This window comes from Oreochromis aureus, linkage group 7, assembly GCF_013358895.1.
Source record: "Oreochromis aureus strain Israel breed Guangdong linkage group 7, ZZ_aureus, whole genome shotgun sequence".
In the NCBI taxonomy this organism is placed as follows: Eukaryota; Metazoa; Chordata; class Actinopteri; order Cichliformes; family Cichlidae; genus Oreochromis; species Oreochromis aureus.
In genome coordinates this window covers 56995915-57012473 of record NC_052948.1, presented here as the reverse complement: position 1 = coordinate 57012473, position 16559 = coordinate 56995915, and the positions used below count along the sequence as shown (strand labels likewise).

Here is a 16559-nt window from a genome sequence, read left to right as displayed (position 1 = left end):
TGATACACAAAACAAAACAAAACAATGACCACACAACACACTAACTACACACTCCACACTCAACACCACAAATCTCTCACATCTCAAAACTCGCTTTCTCTCTCTCACTCACTCCTAAAACTTGCCCCTCTTCCTAAACAACCAAATCCCACCTGTTGCTATTTTTCTATTGGTCGACATGGTACATTTTTTCACCAATAGGAAAGAGGTGGCTTCTTTTCTTTCTTTACTGCTGTCCTTAGAAAATTCTTTCTTTAGCATTTCTTCCTGCACAAACGTGATGATAGTATTCAGAAAAAAAGCATTGCTTATATATATATATATATATATATATATATTTTTGTTAAACAAAAGTCTAGCAGTGTTGCCGGGTCTCGACTGACTCGAGCCACTGTTAGAGGTGATTGTGAATTGACATTCAGACAGACCACCTTTTCACAGAATGCTCTGTCATATCAGGGAGTGAGCTTCTGGAATAGTCTTCCACTGTCAGTGAGGGAAAGTACAAGTCTACCCATCTTTAAGAGTCACTTAAAAGGGCGGCTGAGGGACACACAAACATGTGATCATGTTTAATAACCATGCTTTATATTGGACAGGAAAAAGAGTTAGTGTATTACAAAAATGGAAACAACTGTTAGTGCAATGGGTGAACGCAATATCATGACAGTCAGGGCATGTGCAATACTGGGGTTTGTGCAATATAATTGATGTGTTTCCGTTATTGTTATCTATACTGTCTTCTGTGTCCACTCTTCTTGTCATTGTTTGTTCTAGTATAATGTGATGACTGTTTTTGTCCTTGTCACATGACCTGTAAATAGTGTCTCTGTATGTTTTTACTAACTTGTGTTTAACACCAACCTGCCAGAGGGTCTGCAGATGGAAATTAGCCCAAGGCTATAATCTGGCATATTTACATTTGTTAAAATGTTCATTAATATGTATTACCCTTCTTTCTAAAAATAAAAAAATAAAAAATGTGATTTGGAGGTGTGTTGTGTCCTTTCTGAAATTCCTATGGTGTTGTTCAAAATGTGCTCTGGCACAATCATAGGCATCGGTTGCTACTGAAAACAAGAAAAAAAAAACATTTGTTAATGGTGATTGGGGGGGGGGCACTATGTAATATATTCAGTTTTAGAATTTATATTCACTGTTAACTGTAACTATGCTCAAAGTGTTAATGCTATCTTATTCTAATAAACAACACTGTCATATGCAAACTAGGGTAGCACTAAGGGTGGCAAGAGATCATTTTAGGGTGGCACATGCCACCCCATTCCACCCCTCTACATCTGCCCCTGCTTATGGATTAACTAGTTTAAAGTATACAATGTAAAAAATATTCATGACTTGATGAAGCTCAGTTTTAAAGACCTTCAGTGTGACCTTCCACCAAGGCAGCTCACTGTCTGGGCATTATTTCCTTTTAGAGCTCAAATGTGACATGTTATTTAGAACCCCTGTGTATCATTCCCTATATGCTTGTATGTAGAACAACAGCCGTATGAAACATAGTTTTAAAAAGCTCTATATTGATTTACTATGACTTTAACCTTTAGATCAATCGATTGACCTTAAAGGACATGTCAGAGGTCAAATGTGACATTTTTTGTCAATTTTCCACCAATAAATCATAAAATTTAAAATATTTGCAGCTATGACATATACAGACTGAACACACGCTTATGCTACAGGAGAAAAACCTGCTTTGGGGAGGTAACATCATCAGACTTAGAAACTGGTGGAGAACATGAGCCTCTATGTGGAAACACACAAAAACAAACATAAGTAGTGATGTCTTTGATGTAGAACACTTAAAGTAGGGGAATTGCTGGGCCACAGTTATACACACGCACACACACACATTGCCCATGTGTTTCTTGTCTTGTGTCTTAAGGACCACATGACATATTTCCTGTTTCAACAGGAAAACGGTCCTGTAAACCAGTCTCATTAGCCCACTGACCTCTTTTCTGTCTCTATTTGCGCGTGTGTGTGTGTGTGTGTGTGTGTGTGTGTGTGTGTGTGTGTGTGTGTGTGTGTGTGTGTGTGTGTGTGTGTGTGTGTGTGTGTGTGTGTGTGTGTGTGTGTGTGTGTGTGTGTGTGTGTGTGTGTGTGTGTGTGTGTGTGTGTGTGTGTGTGTGTGTGGTTGACAGGAATGACTCCCCTGCAGGATCCAGTAAGCAGCAGACTCCCCAGGTCTCTGCAGATGTTGCTGCAGCAAGTTCTGCAGTGGAAGACCTTTTTGAGGAATTCTGATGTTCCACGTCTGCACCATATAGACGTAGACAAGACCACAGCAATGAAATGCCAAGGCATCGTATTTTTATTGTGATTGAACGCATCTAGTGCTGTATCTATATGGAAGGATAAAGCACTGCAAAAAAAAGGCGTTCAATGGATGCTGATGAGAGAAATGCTGGGTGATTCCTTATAGAGCAGTGTAGAGGGTCCTTTTTATAGTAAAGTACACTAATGACCAATGTTTGGAATAGTAAAAGTAATAAACATGTTTTTGCCAAAGTTTACATTAGCTCAGGACTTATTTTAAATGCATTTTTTCTGATATACTTGGCAGGCTACATATCAACAACTAATTTTGATATTTGTGTAAATAAAAAGTGAAAACAAATGGTTAATGGACTGACTCTTACATAATGCTTTTCTAACAGCTTTCTGTCTAACATTCACACTCCGATTGATGCATCAGGGTTAATATCTTGCCCCAGGAAATTTGGCATGGAGACTTGAACAGCCAGGGATCAAACCACCAACCTACTAATCGATACATGACCCGCTCTATCTCCTGAGCTACAGCAACCCCACCCCAAAACCAAGATGGGTATTTTCTGTAAATTGCAAGATTTCTGTTATAGCCTTGGTTTTAAATTGTAAGTTGTCTGGTTCTTATATAGCACTTTTCTTTTCTTTGACTTTTTCACACAAGCTCTTTGTATGCAAGTGCGTTCTATCTAACATTCACACTCCAATGGATGTCTTGGAGAGCAATTTGGGGTTAATATATTGCCCAGGGATATTTGGCAAACAGACTGGAGCAGCCGGGGATTGAGCCACCAACCTTTTGATTAGCAGAACTGATCCAACTCCTAAGCTACAGCCACCCGGGCTGGGTTACAGCCTCCCACTCCGGCTGGCTTTTCAGTTGTCTTGAAAACTCTTTTGGGTCTACTGGTTACATAAAGTGTTATTAAGGCTAAGTTGCAGAATAGATTTTATGCTTCAAGTATACTTTTAATGTTGAGGAATGAAAATCACCAACATCAGTTCTGCGTGTATAATCTATCTTAGACTCTCAGTGTGTATTTTGTCATCTCTAGAGGTTCAGGATAATTTGACTTTATAGATTTATATCGTTTAATGAATGCTTGCTGTAATTTTCACACAAAAATAATAAACAATGTTCACTGTGTCATAGGACAGCAAAGATTCTCTCATTTAATTCAGTGTTACTTATATAGTGCCTAATCACAACAGCAGTCGCCTGATGTTGTAAAGACCCTGCTTTAATATTCGTAATTTGAACGTGAAGTGCAGAAGCACCTGGCTCTCTATTAAAGCGCATAAAACACATAACGCATAATCGGTTAAGTGTCGTCACTTAACCGATTAAATACATTGCAGACTGTGTTCCTTATCACACACATGAAAGAAATATGAAGCAGTTAGGGTTCCAAAGCCATCCCGCCCAGGAGTCAGCTCTTTCTGCCAGTAATACAAAGAAAAGTCTCTCCCTTTCCTTCACTTCTCCAAATTCTCCAAATTCAGCCTATCTATACTTTCCTCTTTCCAAGTCCCTCCCCCGTTTTTACGTTACTTTCGGGATTGTGCGCTCCTCCTCTTCCTAATATCAAGATAATAACGCGTGCAGAGTGGATTTGAACTTCCAGCCACACCAGTGAAGTGGGTGAGTACACTGGTCTGAAAGATAAGCACGCTCACACTCCGCGGATCATTTGGAATCTCCGGCAGTTTCGTTTGGAAAAGTTTTAAGTGATCAACCTGAAACGAGCCAGCTGGACTTTGGACGCTCTTCCAAGGTTGTATTACATTATTATTATTATTATCATTATTATTATCATTATTATCACGTTTTCTCCGTGACTCACCTGATATTAACAAAGTGTAATAGTTGTGTGGTTATGGCGATATTACTATAATGTCAATGTCTTATTCCCATATCAGGAGCTACTTTTTAGGTGACGGGAATGTTCCCACACTAGTAGAGCCAAGTGATTAGAGACTCATTGATAAAACTGACCCAGACACCAATTAAATCCCCTCACAGCCAATGACCGCTGAACCACCTGATCACTTGATAAGCTGTATCACTGCGGCAGCCTCAGTGAAGTCCTGGGACAGCTCTTAGCACACACGTGGTCTCAGAAGCAGAACTTTTCTCTTGTGTTTGAATTATTTTTTAATAATAATAATTATGCAAACTAGAGCTATGTAAAGAATTAAAGCAAAACCTAAATCTGATTCACCAACAGGATGTGTCCTAATAAGACTAATAAAAGTTCCTCAGTTATTCATAATTATTCAATGACTGCTAACTGTATTTATGAATTAATTTATTTTTATTTAACGTTGAAATAGAACAAATAGTACTTTATATAGTCCAGGCAGTGTGAACTCCAGACACACCTGTTCATGCAGTAGTGGAAGAAAATTGGAAAAAAAACAAAACAACATTATTCCATAATGTCTGTTCATTTATTTTAGTTAACAGTGATTCAAAACTGTAGGTCATGTGAGCTACAATAAAACATCTAATTTTATTTCTATGAGATTAAGTGAGTAATTAAAAATAAGATTTTAAAAACCTATTTTTGTCCTGGAGAAACTGTCCTATAGATTGATGAAATTCTGCATAAAAATCCACTTCACCTGGAAACACAGTCTTGTCTTTTTATTTACAGTGTAAGGCTACAGCGCAGCAGTATTTGTGCTTGCAGATGTCTGCATCAACACTACTGGTTGATATTCCTGTACTGGGTTTGAGTATTTGTAATTACATTTTCATTTACTTCTTTATCATTTGATGCTACTGAATAGCTACTTCACTACACCATCTTGTCAGATTTTTGGCTATAAAATAGCTTTGTGGTTAATTAAATCTAATAATTAATGACTTGATTGGTTGGTTGAGACTAATTGACTACAGTTTAGAGGGTATTACTAAGTTTTAAAATAATTTTAGAGGTTATGCTACTAGGTATTACACTACTATAGACTACACTTTCTGTGGTTTGTGGTCACTGCGTTGCTTCTATGATTTTTTTAAAAAAGAAAAACTTATCTGAACATTATAAAATCAACCTAAAATATATCAACTGAAAGTTAACTGCAGTCTTTCAGCAGGCTAATATTTGGCATTTATTATAAGGTCCATCACTGACTGTCATTCACTTTTTTTTTCTTTCTTGCAGATACTGTTGAGATGATTAAACACATCCTTACACTCCTGCTCTGTCTTGTGTGTCTGTGTTCACCCCGTCCTCAGCCAGGTAAGCTGAGTCTAGCAGGATATGATTTTGTAGCTGAATCCAAACTTTGTAACCCGCCCTGGCGCTTTCTCTCTGACGTAGCTGTAATTACGTGCCAGATTTGCAGATCCAAGACTAGGGATGGGTACCGGTGTCCGGTGCCATGACATAAACGGTAGTAACCAGACCGAAAAGCAGCGCACATTTCGGTGCTTTATTTCGGTGCTTTTTTTTCCCCCTGAGCCAATTCTAGCCAATCATTTTACGTTTCCGAGGATAGTAGGCGGGGCCAGGTACGTAAGTTCTTTTAGAGCAGAGCTACAGATTAAAAATGCCCAAGGCGAAGCGATCAAAAGTCTGGCTGTACTTCACAGCAAAAGATGCAAACTCAGCAGCCTGCAACAAGTGCTTTAAGCTGATATTGTGATACTGTCAAAGGAGGTAACACCTCAAATCTGATGAAACACCTGGCGACGCATAGCGGTTTTTTTAAAGCCGAGAAATAAGCCGTGTTTGATAGCTTACTGCGAGACCTCACACTGCACATCTACTGCGGGTGTGGTGCCTGTTATCGGACCCGGAGTTAGCAACATCCCCCCAATAGAGAGTCCTGGCCCCTAGCCCTGTCAGCGTAGCAGAAATGATGAGGATGATGATGGCAGCAGCAGCCGTTCTTCTCTGCGTGAGTAGCTTCATGTTGTTCGTGTGTAACGTTGAGTAGGCTAACCACATTATTACATTAATGCATGTAAGGTGAACTAGCAAACACCGTCGTAGTTACATGCAGCTGTCTTCTTGTTTGATGGCAGATACTCCCTTCACCCTGGCCAAAAGGTAGCCCAAAGAAAAAGTGGAAAACAGTTAAACATGAGAGGTTTTGGACAAAGTTTGTGTTTTTCCATTGTTTAAGCTCTGCTTCCAGCCAAGAGTGATGCCATATATGCCCAATAGCTGCAGAAAAGGCTAACATTGTTATCTTTTTACAAAAAAAAGGCTGAACATGAGAGGTTTTGGACCAATTTTGTGTTCTCCATTCTTTAAGCACCGGTTTGAGCACCGTTTAAGCACCGGCACCGTTTCAAAAGTACCGGTTTGGCACCGGTATCGGATAAAACCTAAACGATACCCATCCCTATCCAAGACTGACAAAGTGGAAAATTATTATACTCTCAACACAACACAAATTCACTCTGCATACACACTTAACCAGCATTCCCTGGTTAAGTGTGTATGCAGTCACACACACACACACACACACACACACACACACACTCTTTCACTTGTTTTTTTCTTTTTCATTTTTCTTCTTGCAGCTGAACGCTCCCACACTTTCTCAGAGCAGGTATTAGTGCAATGACTAGATTTCACAGTTATTTATGCAGGTTAAACATATATCCCCACCTATTTTAAAGCTGACTTTGAATATATCAATTGAAATTTAAATTAGAACATATGTAATTTGTCATGGTCTTGTTTAGATGGGTTGGTTAGGCCAAAGTATAAGGTTATTGTTTTGGGGGTAGAAACAGGATTCATGAACCAATTGCAATTCTCCAAATAGATTTATAGATGAACTCCACAGCAACTGCTTTCCTGCTTTGAAGCAAACCCTGCTCATGTGTAGCTGGTCACTACTCTTGCTTTCAGATTGATCTGCATCTATGTGTATATTGAGATCAATACAGCCATTAGGCCATGGGCATAGACTTCTGGGTATGACACATGGGCCTGCGGGGTCTGGTACTTAGCTATTGGCAGCAGATCCTACTTTTCCTGATTCTATTTTGGGTCCTGAGAGCTAAGGAGTGGGTCGCTGTGGATCAGTGTTTCATTGGATGGGAAGTGACGTTGAGTCACTGCATTGGGCCTCTGCCTTGTATTCTTGGAGCCAGACGTGATCATATTTAGACAGGGTGGAGTACTAAGTTATCAGCTAATGTCAGCAAGCTGAGTTAGCTAGCCTCACACAAAGACTCGGTGTAACACACAGACAGAAATAGCTAAACTAGTAAAATACTGGAATTGCACTCATGAAAAGTGGAGTCTAGACTTGTTAGTTAGGTTGTACTTCCATTAAAATGCTCCAAAAAGCATTGCTTTTATTCATTTTAGACTCACACTGGTTCCTGTTTTCCTTCCAGCACCTCCAGAGATGGCAGTGAAGATGGAGGAGAAATTGGCTGTAGCTGGCTCTCTAGCAGACACAGTGGTGCTACCATGTTACTTCTCCATAACACAAGCTTATCCCAGCAGCTCCACACAAACTTTGACGCACACCCCTACACCTGCGCAAACTCACAGCCAGAGCTCTGATGACTATGGCAGGATCAAGTGGACGAAGCTAGATGGGCAGGAGGAGAAAGTGGTGCTGGTGGCCCAGGGAATGGGAGTAAAGGTGGGGCATGGCTTTGAGAGCAGGGTGTCAGTGCCCAGCTACCCGGAGTGGTTGGGAGATGCTTCTCTGGTGATAGGGAAGCTCAGGGCCAGCGATGCTGGGTTATACCGCTGCGAGGTGATGCATGGGCTGGAGTCCACTCAGGTCACAGTCATCCTCACTGTCAGCGGTAAGTAAAACACACAGGAACACTAGCAACTCATCATTTTATAGTCAGGTTAGGAGTCTGTATGCAAGTCTACAAACGTCATTGACTGTATCCAGATGTGCCCAGCTGGCAGAGACTTCAAAGTTAAAGGTGTCGCCAAAAGTATTAACTGAAGCGCGTGCACATGCCATTTTCTTTAAAGTGCCCTTCCTCTCTGGTCATTGTAATGGTCTGTTTTCTAATCCATCTGCTGAAAGAGAAAAGATTCTCTGAGATGACCTAAAAACTTTCAGGCAGCTAGTCCAAAGTTAACTGTGTCCAGCAAACACTTTGCTCCAGTGGGATGTGGAAACCTAAAGTCTGCTTTACACAAACACACCAGTCCCAAAAAGCTGATTCTGTTCATCGTAGCGTTTTCAGTGGGAGAAATCAGTATCATCTAAGTGACTTCTTCAGTCTCAGCTGACTCAAGTTTCCCAACCTCATAAACAGTACATTTGCACAATGACTGAAACTAGCACCACTGACAAACAATGGCCTGGGAGGTCTCACATCAGTCTTTCACTCATTCAGGAGACATCTTGTGTCTTGTTGTGTGTGCTACAAAGATATTACCACTTTTTTTAAGCAGTGTGCTGTATTGTGGGGAGACAGTGCTTTAAAAAAAAAACATAAGCTGGAGATCCAGATCTGCATTATTTGCAGCTCAGGAGATAGAGAGTGGCCAGCATTCATTTTAAAAAAGTTTAATTCCGATTATTTAAATTCTCAAAACACAACCTTTCAATTTTAGACAAAACTTTATTTAACACAGGGATCACTAAGGTCAAAGCATGGTGGACAAAGAAATTCACAGGAGTGGGAGCCACTGCAATAGAGGGAGAGGTGTGTTATTCCACAAGCTCAGGTAGAAGGTGTGTATGATTGCAATGGGTCTATTTCATATGGACCGATAAAACAAGGAGCTAGTTTTTGGGTTAATGATTTTAATGGTAAACCTTTAGTTGGAAGCCATACCGTCTGATTGGGTAACTGGGTGCAAGGTAGCAATGACAATCAGTGTACTTTTTGTTGTGGTTTTCAGTAGAGTCCCCCTGGTTTGAGTCCAGACCTGCTGACTGAATTGGAGGTGATGTAAAAGTAACGCTGCTCATCACCCTGAACAAACCATCCCCACTGTGAAACATGGTGGTGGTAGCATCATGCTGTGGGGATGCTTTTCTTCAGCAGGGACAGAGAAGCTGGTCAGAGTTAATGGGAAGATGGATGGAGCTACATACAGGACAATCCTGAAAGAAAACCTGTTGGAGGCTGCAAAGGACTTGAGACTAACCTTCCAGCAAGACAGTTATCCTAAACAAACAGCAATAGCTACAATGGAATGGTTTAGCCCAAAATATTCATGTGTTAGAATGGCCTGGTCAAAGTCCAGACCTAAATCGCATTGAGCATCTGTGGCAAGACTTGAAAATTGCTGTTCACAGATACTCTCCATCCAATCAGGCTGATTGGCTACTGATTTTGTTTTGATTTTAAGTTTGATTTCCTGACATGTAGATTTGTTTTTCAAGCCTGAACTGAAACCTTGACTTTTGGTTATTTATAATTTTGGTCGTATATGTTAATATTTTGTCTCTAGGACCTTCAATAATGGATCTAAAATTATGTTGATTTAATAAAACGCTATTGAAGGCATCCATACATTCCGGATTGTTGTTAACCCTCCTGCAGGTGTGGTGTTCCACTACAGAGCTAACAGCAGCCGCTACAGTCTGAACTATTCTGAGGCTATTGAAGCGTGCCACTCTGTAGACGCATCCATCGCTAAACCTGAGCAGCTGACAGCTGCTTTTGAAGATGGCCTCGACCAGTGTGATGCGGGCTGGCTTGCAGACCAGTCAGTTAGGTATGTTCCTACATTTCTTTAAACAAGTAATCTCAAGCTTAAAGTCCCTTGTAATTTCATGACAAATTAGCAGATAAAATAACCGAAATTCAAATGTTGAAGTGCCATTTGGAATCTCAGCGAGCCCCAATGCGATGGTAAATCAAGTGAGGGAGGCCATGCTCTGCCACACCAACCCTCTGCATTTCCTCCTTCACTACATCCATGGATCTTCTCTGAGATCTTCCTCTTTTCCTCACGCCTGGCAGCACCGTCTTCATCATCCTGTCCACTCTCTCTCCTCTGCACATATTCAAACCACCTCAGCCTCACCTTTCTAATTTTGTCTCCAAAGTGCTAAACCTGAGATGTGCTCTACTCGTTGCATGTTCACATTTCCACCCCTCATGCTCTTTTATTTACACAAATGGATTCGGTCTTGCTTCTACTGACTTTCATTCCTCTTCTCTCCAGAGAATAGCTCCACCTCTCGAGGCTCTCCTACACATGCTCCCTAGTTTCACTAAAATATGTATAAAAATATCTGTAATTCATAAATGGTCAAAGCAATAATTCAGAGTTCAACTTGAATTAAGTTTGTTTTTGATTTAAAGCTGAAACTCTGCACTTAAGTCACATTTTCATCGTGTGCAGTCCACTGTATTGATGCACAGGGGCAAAACTACAAAAACTTAGGGACCCAACTATAGAACATGAAAACCGAATAAAGAAATAAATATTACCTCTTTAAATATCTGATCATCTACTTTTAATATTGTCATTATTATTGTTAATTTTTCAGATATCCAGTCACAGTGTCCCGTCCAGGCTGTGAAGGTAATCTAAAGAATCGTCCAGGTGTGAGAACCTACGGCATCCGTGACCCCATGGAGAAATATGATGTGTACTGTTACGTAGACAAACTACACGGTAAATACACATCCAAGACAAATACATGCTGAAATACAGAATTATAGAGGCTGTGGTTAGCTTAGCTTAGCATGAAGCATTTAGCAGAGCACTTTTCTGAAGGTAAAATTTCGACCTAATAGCTCCTCCACTAGTTTCTTTACTCTGCTATGGTCTATACCAGGGGTGAGGAACTCCATGCCTCAGGGGTCGGTGTCCTGCAGGTTTTAGATGTGTCCTTGATCCAACACATCTGAGTAAATGGCTAAATTACCTCCTCAACATGTCTTGAAGTTTTCCAGAGGCCTGGTAATGATAATAATCATTTGATTCAGGTGTGTTGACCCAGGGTGAGATCTAAAACCTGCAGGACATCAGCCCTTGAGGCCTAAAGTTCCCCACCCCTGCTCTATACCCAGCTGATTTTGTTACATTTGGTTGAAGTTAGCTTATTGTCACTAAATATCAAGTAAAAAGACCACCTGTTAGCTGTAAACTGATTTTGGGTTTCTGCTCTGTCTTTAGGCGAGGTATTCTATCCTACTTCCATCAGCAGTAAGTTCACCTGGCAGCAAGCAAGGGAAGAGTGCGAGAAGCACGATGCCGTGCTAGCATCACCCGGTCATCTGTTTGCAGCCTGGAGGGCGGGGCTAAACCGCTGCGACTTTGGCTGGCTGTCTGACGGCAGTGTCCGTTACCCCATCACCATCCCCAGGCCTCAGTGTGGAGGAGGCCAGTTGGGGGTCCGCACACTTTACAAGTATGAAAACCAGACTGGTTTCCCAGACCCCACTGACAGGCACGGGGCTTTCTGCTTCAAGGGTAAGACAGAAACACACATTGATCCACATTGATGAACTGGACAGTAATTTACTCTGCTTATTTTCTTATTTGCATGAACTTAGTCTTGCAACAGAGTGGTCTCATATCTATTAAGTGCTTATCCGTTATCTAGTTTCAAAGGGTGAAAAAGGCTGTGTAATAAAAAAGCATGTCAGTTTCGGCAGCTTCTTGCATTTAAGCCACATACATCGAGCTGGTTTCACAGGACAGGAGTCTCTCATTGTTTTTTTAGGGTTATTTTACCTTATATAAATATTAAGCACCTTGACACGTCTGTGCTTGTGATTTGGCGCTATATCAATAAAATCAAATTGAATTGAATCGAACAGTTGAAGTCTCTGCATCCTAGTTGACTTTTGAAACTCTAAAAACCACAAGCTTTAATTACAGATACAGCCCCACTCAGGACCTTTGCAGGTCACAGAGCAGTGTTTCACAAGACACCGAGTCTCAAAGGCAATAATAATTTAGAGATCTATCAGCATGTATGTGCAAATTCTTTGGTCATATTTTAATGAGGAATTCTGTTTAGAGCAGCTGTTTCTTTAGCTGCATTGTGTAACCTGAGTAAGAAAATTAGTAATATTACAGATAAAAAAAACAAAAAAGCAAATTACAAAGTGTATGGAATCCAGGTCCATGCTGCACTGTTGAGCTTGCAATATTGGCCCTCCTCCAAACATCCACAACACTTTGACAAGAAAAGTCTAATTTAGTAAATAAACACCGAGGTGTCACAATCTGCAACCACTTAATAGCCGAGTAAAAAGAAGTGACAAAGAACAACCCAACCAACAGAAGAATGATCTCTCAGTAGCCATGTTAATGGTGGGCCATGTTTTTTACGAGGGGAAAAACCCAGCACGTGCACTCTAACACAGATAGAACAGAAACAGGACAGGTCCCTAATGTTTCACAGCTGGGACCCTGCCCAAACTCAGACAGACAGATGGAGGAGGAGATGGAAAAGAGGGGGATTTCTCCCATAAGTGACATCATTGTACAAAAAGCACAAAACTTTAACAGTGAGCCCAGCTCAGTCTGCAGTGTGAAGCTGCAGCATCAAGTATGAGGCACTAAACATATAATTTCAGTCACTTGCCTTACTGAACATGAAACCTGTGTAATGTTCTTTAACAAGGCTTAAGTATAGTGGCAGGACTGCAAGAGAAAGTAAATGTACAGTGATGGTGTACAGACAGACCCCAGCCAGATGGCTGAAGCTCGCCAAATACATGACATCATACTGGGCAGGGCTTAAAATGCAGCTAGGGTCTCCTTCACAGTGCAAAAAGACAGACTCAACCACAGTTAAAGCACAAGTCTGCAGGCAATTCACACCTTTAGCAAGCTCTTTGGTAGAAGCAGTAATCAAAAAATGCTGTTTAACAAGTATTCCTGCAATAAAAGTCACAATAAAGGTACAGAAGTATAACTGCTTCTACTTAGTAAAACTAGTGCAGAAACATTTGATTCAATTCAGTTTAATTTTATTTATATAGTGCCAAATCACAGCATCCGTTGCCTCAGCATCTGCTCTGTGACTGCTTCACCTGTTCTGTTACAGACTTTCTGAGGACTTGTGTAACCCAGTGGAGTCTAACTGAATGAAGCTTGACCGTAACATCATTTTCAGTTTTGTTTTAGGTTGTCAGAAAGGTATTTTCTAATTCATACTTTTTATCTAGGTTATAGAGGATAATAGTGGTGCTGTACTTGCCTGCAGTATAAAGCACTATATAAGAATCAGTCCATTTACCATTATGTTGAAAAGTCTTCCTTATATGTCTCACTAGATCTAAAATTATGGCTATAGTGCTAAACAGAAACAGGAAAAAGCACACTCACAAAACCCACCCAACGAAACTCCCTCCTGCACATTCACACATGGGGGGGGAGTCTGTTAAATCCAGTTTATTAAAGGATTATGTATGTGACGCTCAAACCCCCCACTCATTCCCAGGACACTAACCATATGAACTCAGCACTTAGACACACACAAAGGAATGCATTGTATGTTCAGGAGCCCTAATTGTTAGTTTTTCATGCGGTATATGCTCCATTATAACAAGGCATTAATCTTCCCTAGGATCAGAGATTACTTGGAGAAGGGCCTTACAACAAAACTCTTATGCACCGTCTAAAATTCTTTTAAAAGCCTGATCAATGTGAGACAGTTACAGATTTAAAGAAAGTACAGCTGTTCCAGCTGAAAGGTTTTTTTCACATATCACGACATAAAAATTATCTGGTTCTCACCAAGTCTGAGATAAACAACAGCACATGTTGTAGTACAGCGTGTCAATAAGGAGAGTTTCATTTAATAAAAATGGCAAAAGAATTTTTTGTGTGAAAAGCTAAGCACACTTCAAGACTGAGCAGCTTCTAGAGCCACCTGTAGCAGCAATAATTTGGACTAATTATTTTGTCTGACTTTATCAGTCTCTCACATTGTTGTGGAGGAATTTCAGCCCATTCTTCTTCATAGCTTCTTTCTTCAGTTCTTAAACTTTGTGAGGATTTATTTATGCATTTCTATCAGGTTGAGGTCTGGACTTTAACTGGGCCACAGCACCGATTCTTTGCTTTTTCAGTTATTCTGTTGTAGATTAACTGCTGTGCTTGGGTCCTGTTAATGACCTAGTTTCATCCAGGCTTTAGCTGTCAGACAGATGGCTTCACATTTGACTCTGGAACTGTCACGGTCCTGGGTTGGTGACCCAGTGTTTTGGTTTTTGTATTATTATTGATCTTTGTTTTCATCTGGAGTTTGACTGCTAGTGTCATGGTTTCTGTTTTGTATTTCTAGTTCTTAGGTTTTGGTCTCTGTACTCTGTGTCCCCTCTGTAGTTTCAAGTCCCTGCCCTTGAGCCAGTTGTATTTTCTGTTTTACTTTGAAGGTCCATGTCCCAGGTCATGTATTCTGTTTTGCTTCCCCGTTGTCTTGTCTAATTAGGTTCAGCTGTGTCTCCCTCCTGTGTGCCATTTCCTGGTTACCTTGTGTGTAGGTATATTTAGTGTGTGGTTACCTCTGTTCTTCATCGGAGCGTCTGTGTATCATTCTGTGTATTATGCCTGTTGGTCGTCCTGTTCATCTTCCCCAGTCTCTCTCCAGCTAAGTTTCCATGTTTCAGGTTGTTTAGTTTTATGTTTCTAGTTTCGTGTTTAGCTGTCCCCAGTTTAGGTTTTTGTTAGTGGTTTTGTGGTAACTCTTACAGCCGCAATAAAGGCTCACTCTCCGTTTGAAACACTCTCTCCTTCATTATTGTCTGCGCCTGGGTCCACATCTCTTATCTCCACGCAAACCGTGACAAGAACAGAGCAGTTCATGTTAATGGAGATGTCTGTTATGAACAGAGATCTCCACTTTGGTCTCATGGTTCCAGAAGGCTTATGTTATGTTGTTTTTAGAGAGAAACAAATTTATTCCATCTTTTTTGAACTGTCATGGACTTTAACCTTTAACATGCTAACTGAGGCTAGTAGAGTCTGAAATGTCTTCTGACATTTGCCAGTCTTCTCTGCTAAGATGACTGGCAAATGTCTTCTGTGTTTTCCACTTATGAATAATCGTTCTCACTGTGCAATGATGGACTTGGAAAGGTTTGGATATAGCCTTACAGTATAACCCTTCCCAGACTGATTGATTACTGATGTACAATTGATAAAGCGCTAACAGCCAAAACATTAGCATTTATAGAGGTGTTCACACTTACTGATGATCAGATAATCAAGTGAATTTGGTTAGCAGCTTAAGTCCCCTGGAAACATAGAAGTGTACGCAGATTTTCACACAGTTTCTGTATTTTGGCTCAGTTTTTATCCCCCCCCCCCAAAAAAAAATGATACGGTGTAATATGTCATGTTTTTGTTCTTTATCTGAGGTTGTATTTAACCAATTTTAAGATAATTTTTATTATGTCTTGAGGGTGTGCTATTTTTTCTTGAGACTGAAACAGCTTCATTCTTGACAGGTGACTTCATGTTTCCAAAATCAGCAATCAATCTGCTGCATATCCTTTTATAGCTTGCTGTGTGTGCTAGCTGCCGTCTGACAGCTTCCCAGACTCCTGTTTCTTTATTTAATGACTCACTGACTTTGCTGATTTCATTCTGTGAACATTTTTCACTCAATATAAATGTTGCTTGCTTGCCTAAATGGTTTTTAATACACTCATAGTTTTCCACATTTTCCCACTGCCAGTGCTGTGTCTTATTTTCCAAAGCAGACGTGTTTATTTTCTACCTGATCATTCTTTACATTATATGCCAGCTTTACAATCTGATTTTTGCAAATACTCATTTGTAACTCACTGCCACGTTGATCACTAACACTTCTTCCTTCCTAGCATTTGTTTCTGAATGACTGACAATAACATGGACAAACTGAAAAGAAAGAAAGGAGGAAATGAGAATGATTTACTTTAGTATTAAAGGGGTGTTTTAATGTGAATTCCTACTTCCCGAGGTTTTCCTGTAATTATTTCCTAAATGCTTCTTTAATCACAAGTGACTGATTTGTATTTGATTTTGACATTTTTGTGACCAATAAAGGTGAACAGTGTAATCTTGCATACTGACCTTTTGGCCTTCATTGTTCTGGCACTCATGTAGCTCTATGAATGATGCCACCCATTTGACATACAGCACTGGTGTTGCTAGGCCCTTGCAGTGATTCAAACCAGTAGGGAGCTCCTCTTGCTGCCACCACATTTGATATAAAGAAAGACTTGTGAATATGGCTAGTTTTAGTGAAAATGTTGCTTCCTTACATTAGTATTATGTGTTTTGCAATTATTATTTTTTTTGTAGTGACTAAGGAAAAATTATGCCTTTGTCATTAACAGAGTTACAGTTGGGCAGCAC

General features: G+C 40.3%; 2 protein-coding genes across 6 annotated transcripts in view; both read left to right on the top strand.

Annotated features, from left to right (window-relative positions):
* Positions 1–2529, top strand: part of LOC116329322 (DNA repair protein XRCC4-like) — a 38416-nt gene extending 35887 nt beyond the window's left edge. The window contains exon 8 of the mRNA XM_031751331.2: positions 2163–2529. Coding sequence (XP_031607191.1) covers positions 2163–2265 — 103 coding nt within the window. The 3' untranslated portion in view covers positions 2266–2529. The remainder of the gene's footprint in view (positions 1–2162) is intronic.
* Positions 2530–3897: 1368 nt separating this feature from the next.
* The window catches only part of vcanb (versican b), a 34587-nt gene continuing 21925 nt past the window's right edge, over positions 3898–16559 (top strand). Inside the window, exons 1-7 of one of the 5 annotated variants that reach the window (XM_039615267.1) lie at positions 3898–4064; positions 4947–5015; positions 5457–5534; positions 7655–8077; positions 9788–9962; positions 10744–10871; positions 11376–11672. In XM_039615267.1, coding sequence (XP_039471201.1) covers positions 5468–5534; positions 7655–8077; positions 9788–9962; positions 10744–10871; positions 11376–11672 — 1090 coding nt within the window. In that variant the 5' untranslated portion in view covers positions 3898–4064; positions 4947–5015; positions 5457–5467. Of the gene's footprint in view, positions 4065–4946; positions 5035–5456; positions 5535–6152; positions 6196–7654; positions 8078–9787; positions 9963–10743; positions 10872–11375; positions 11673–16559 lie in introns of those variants that run through there. The other 4 variants (XM_039615266.1, XM_039615265.1, XM_031751307.2 and 1 more) reach the window with 4 other exon arrangements.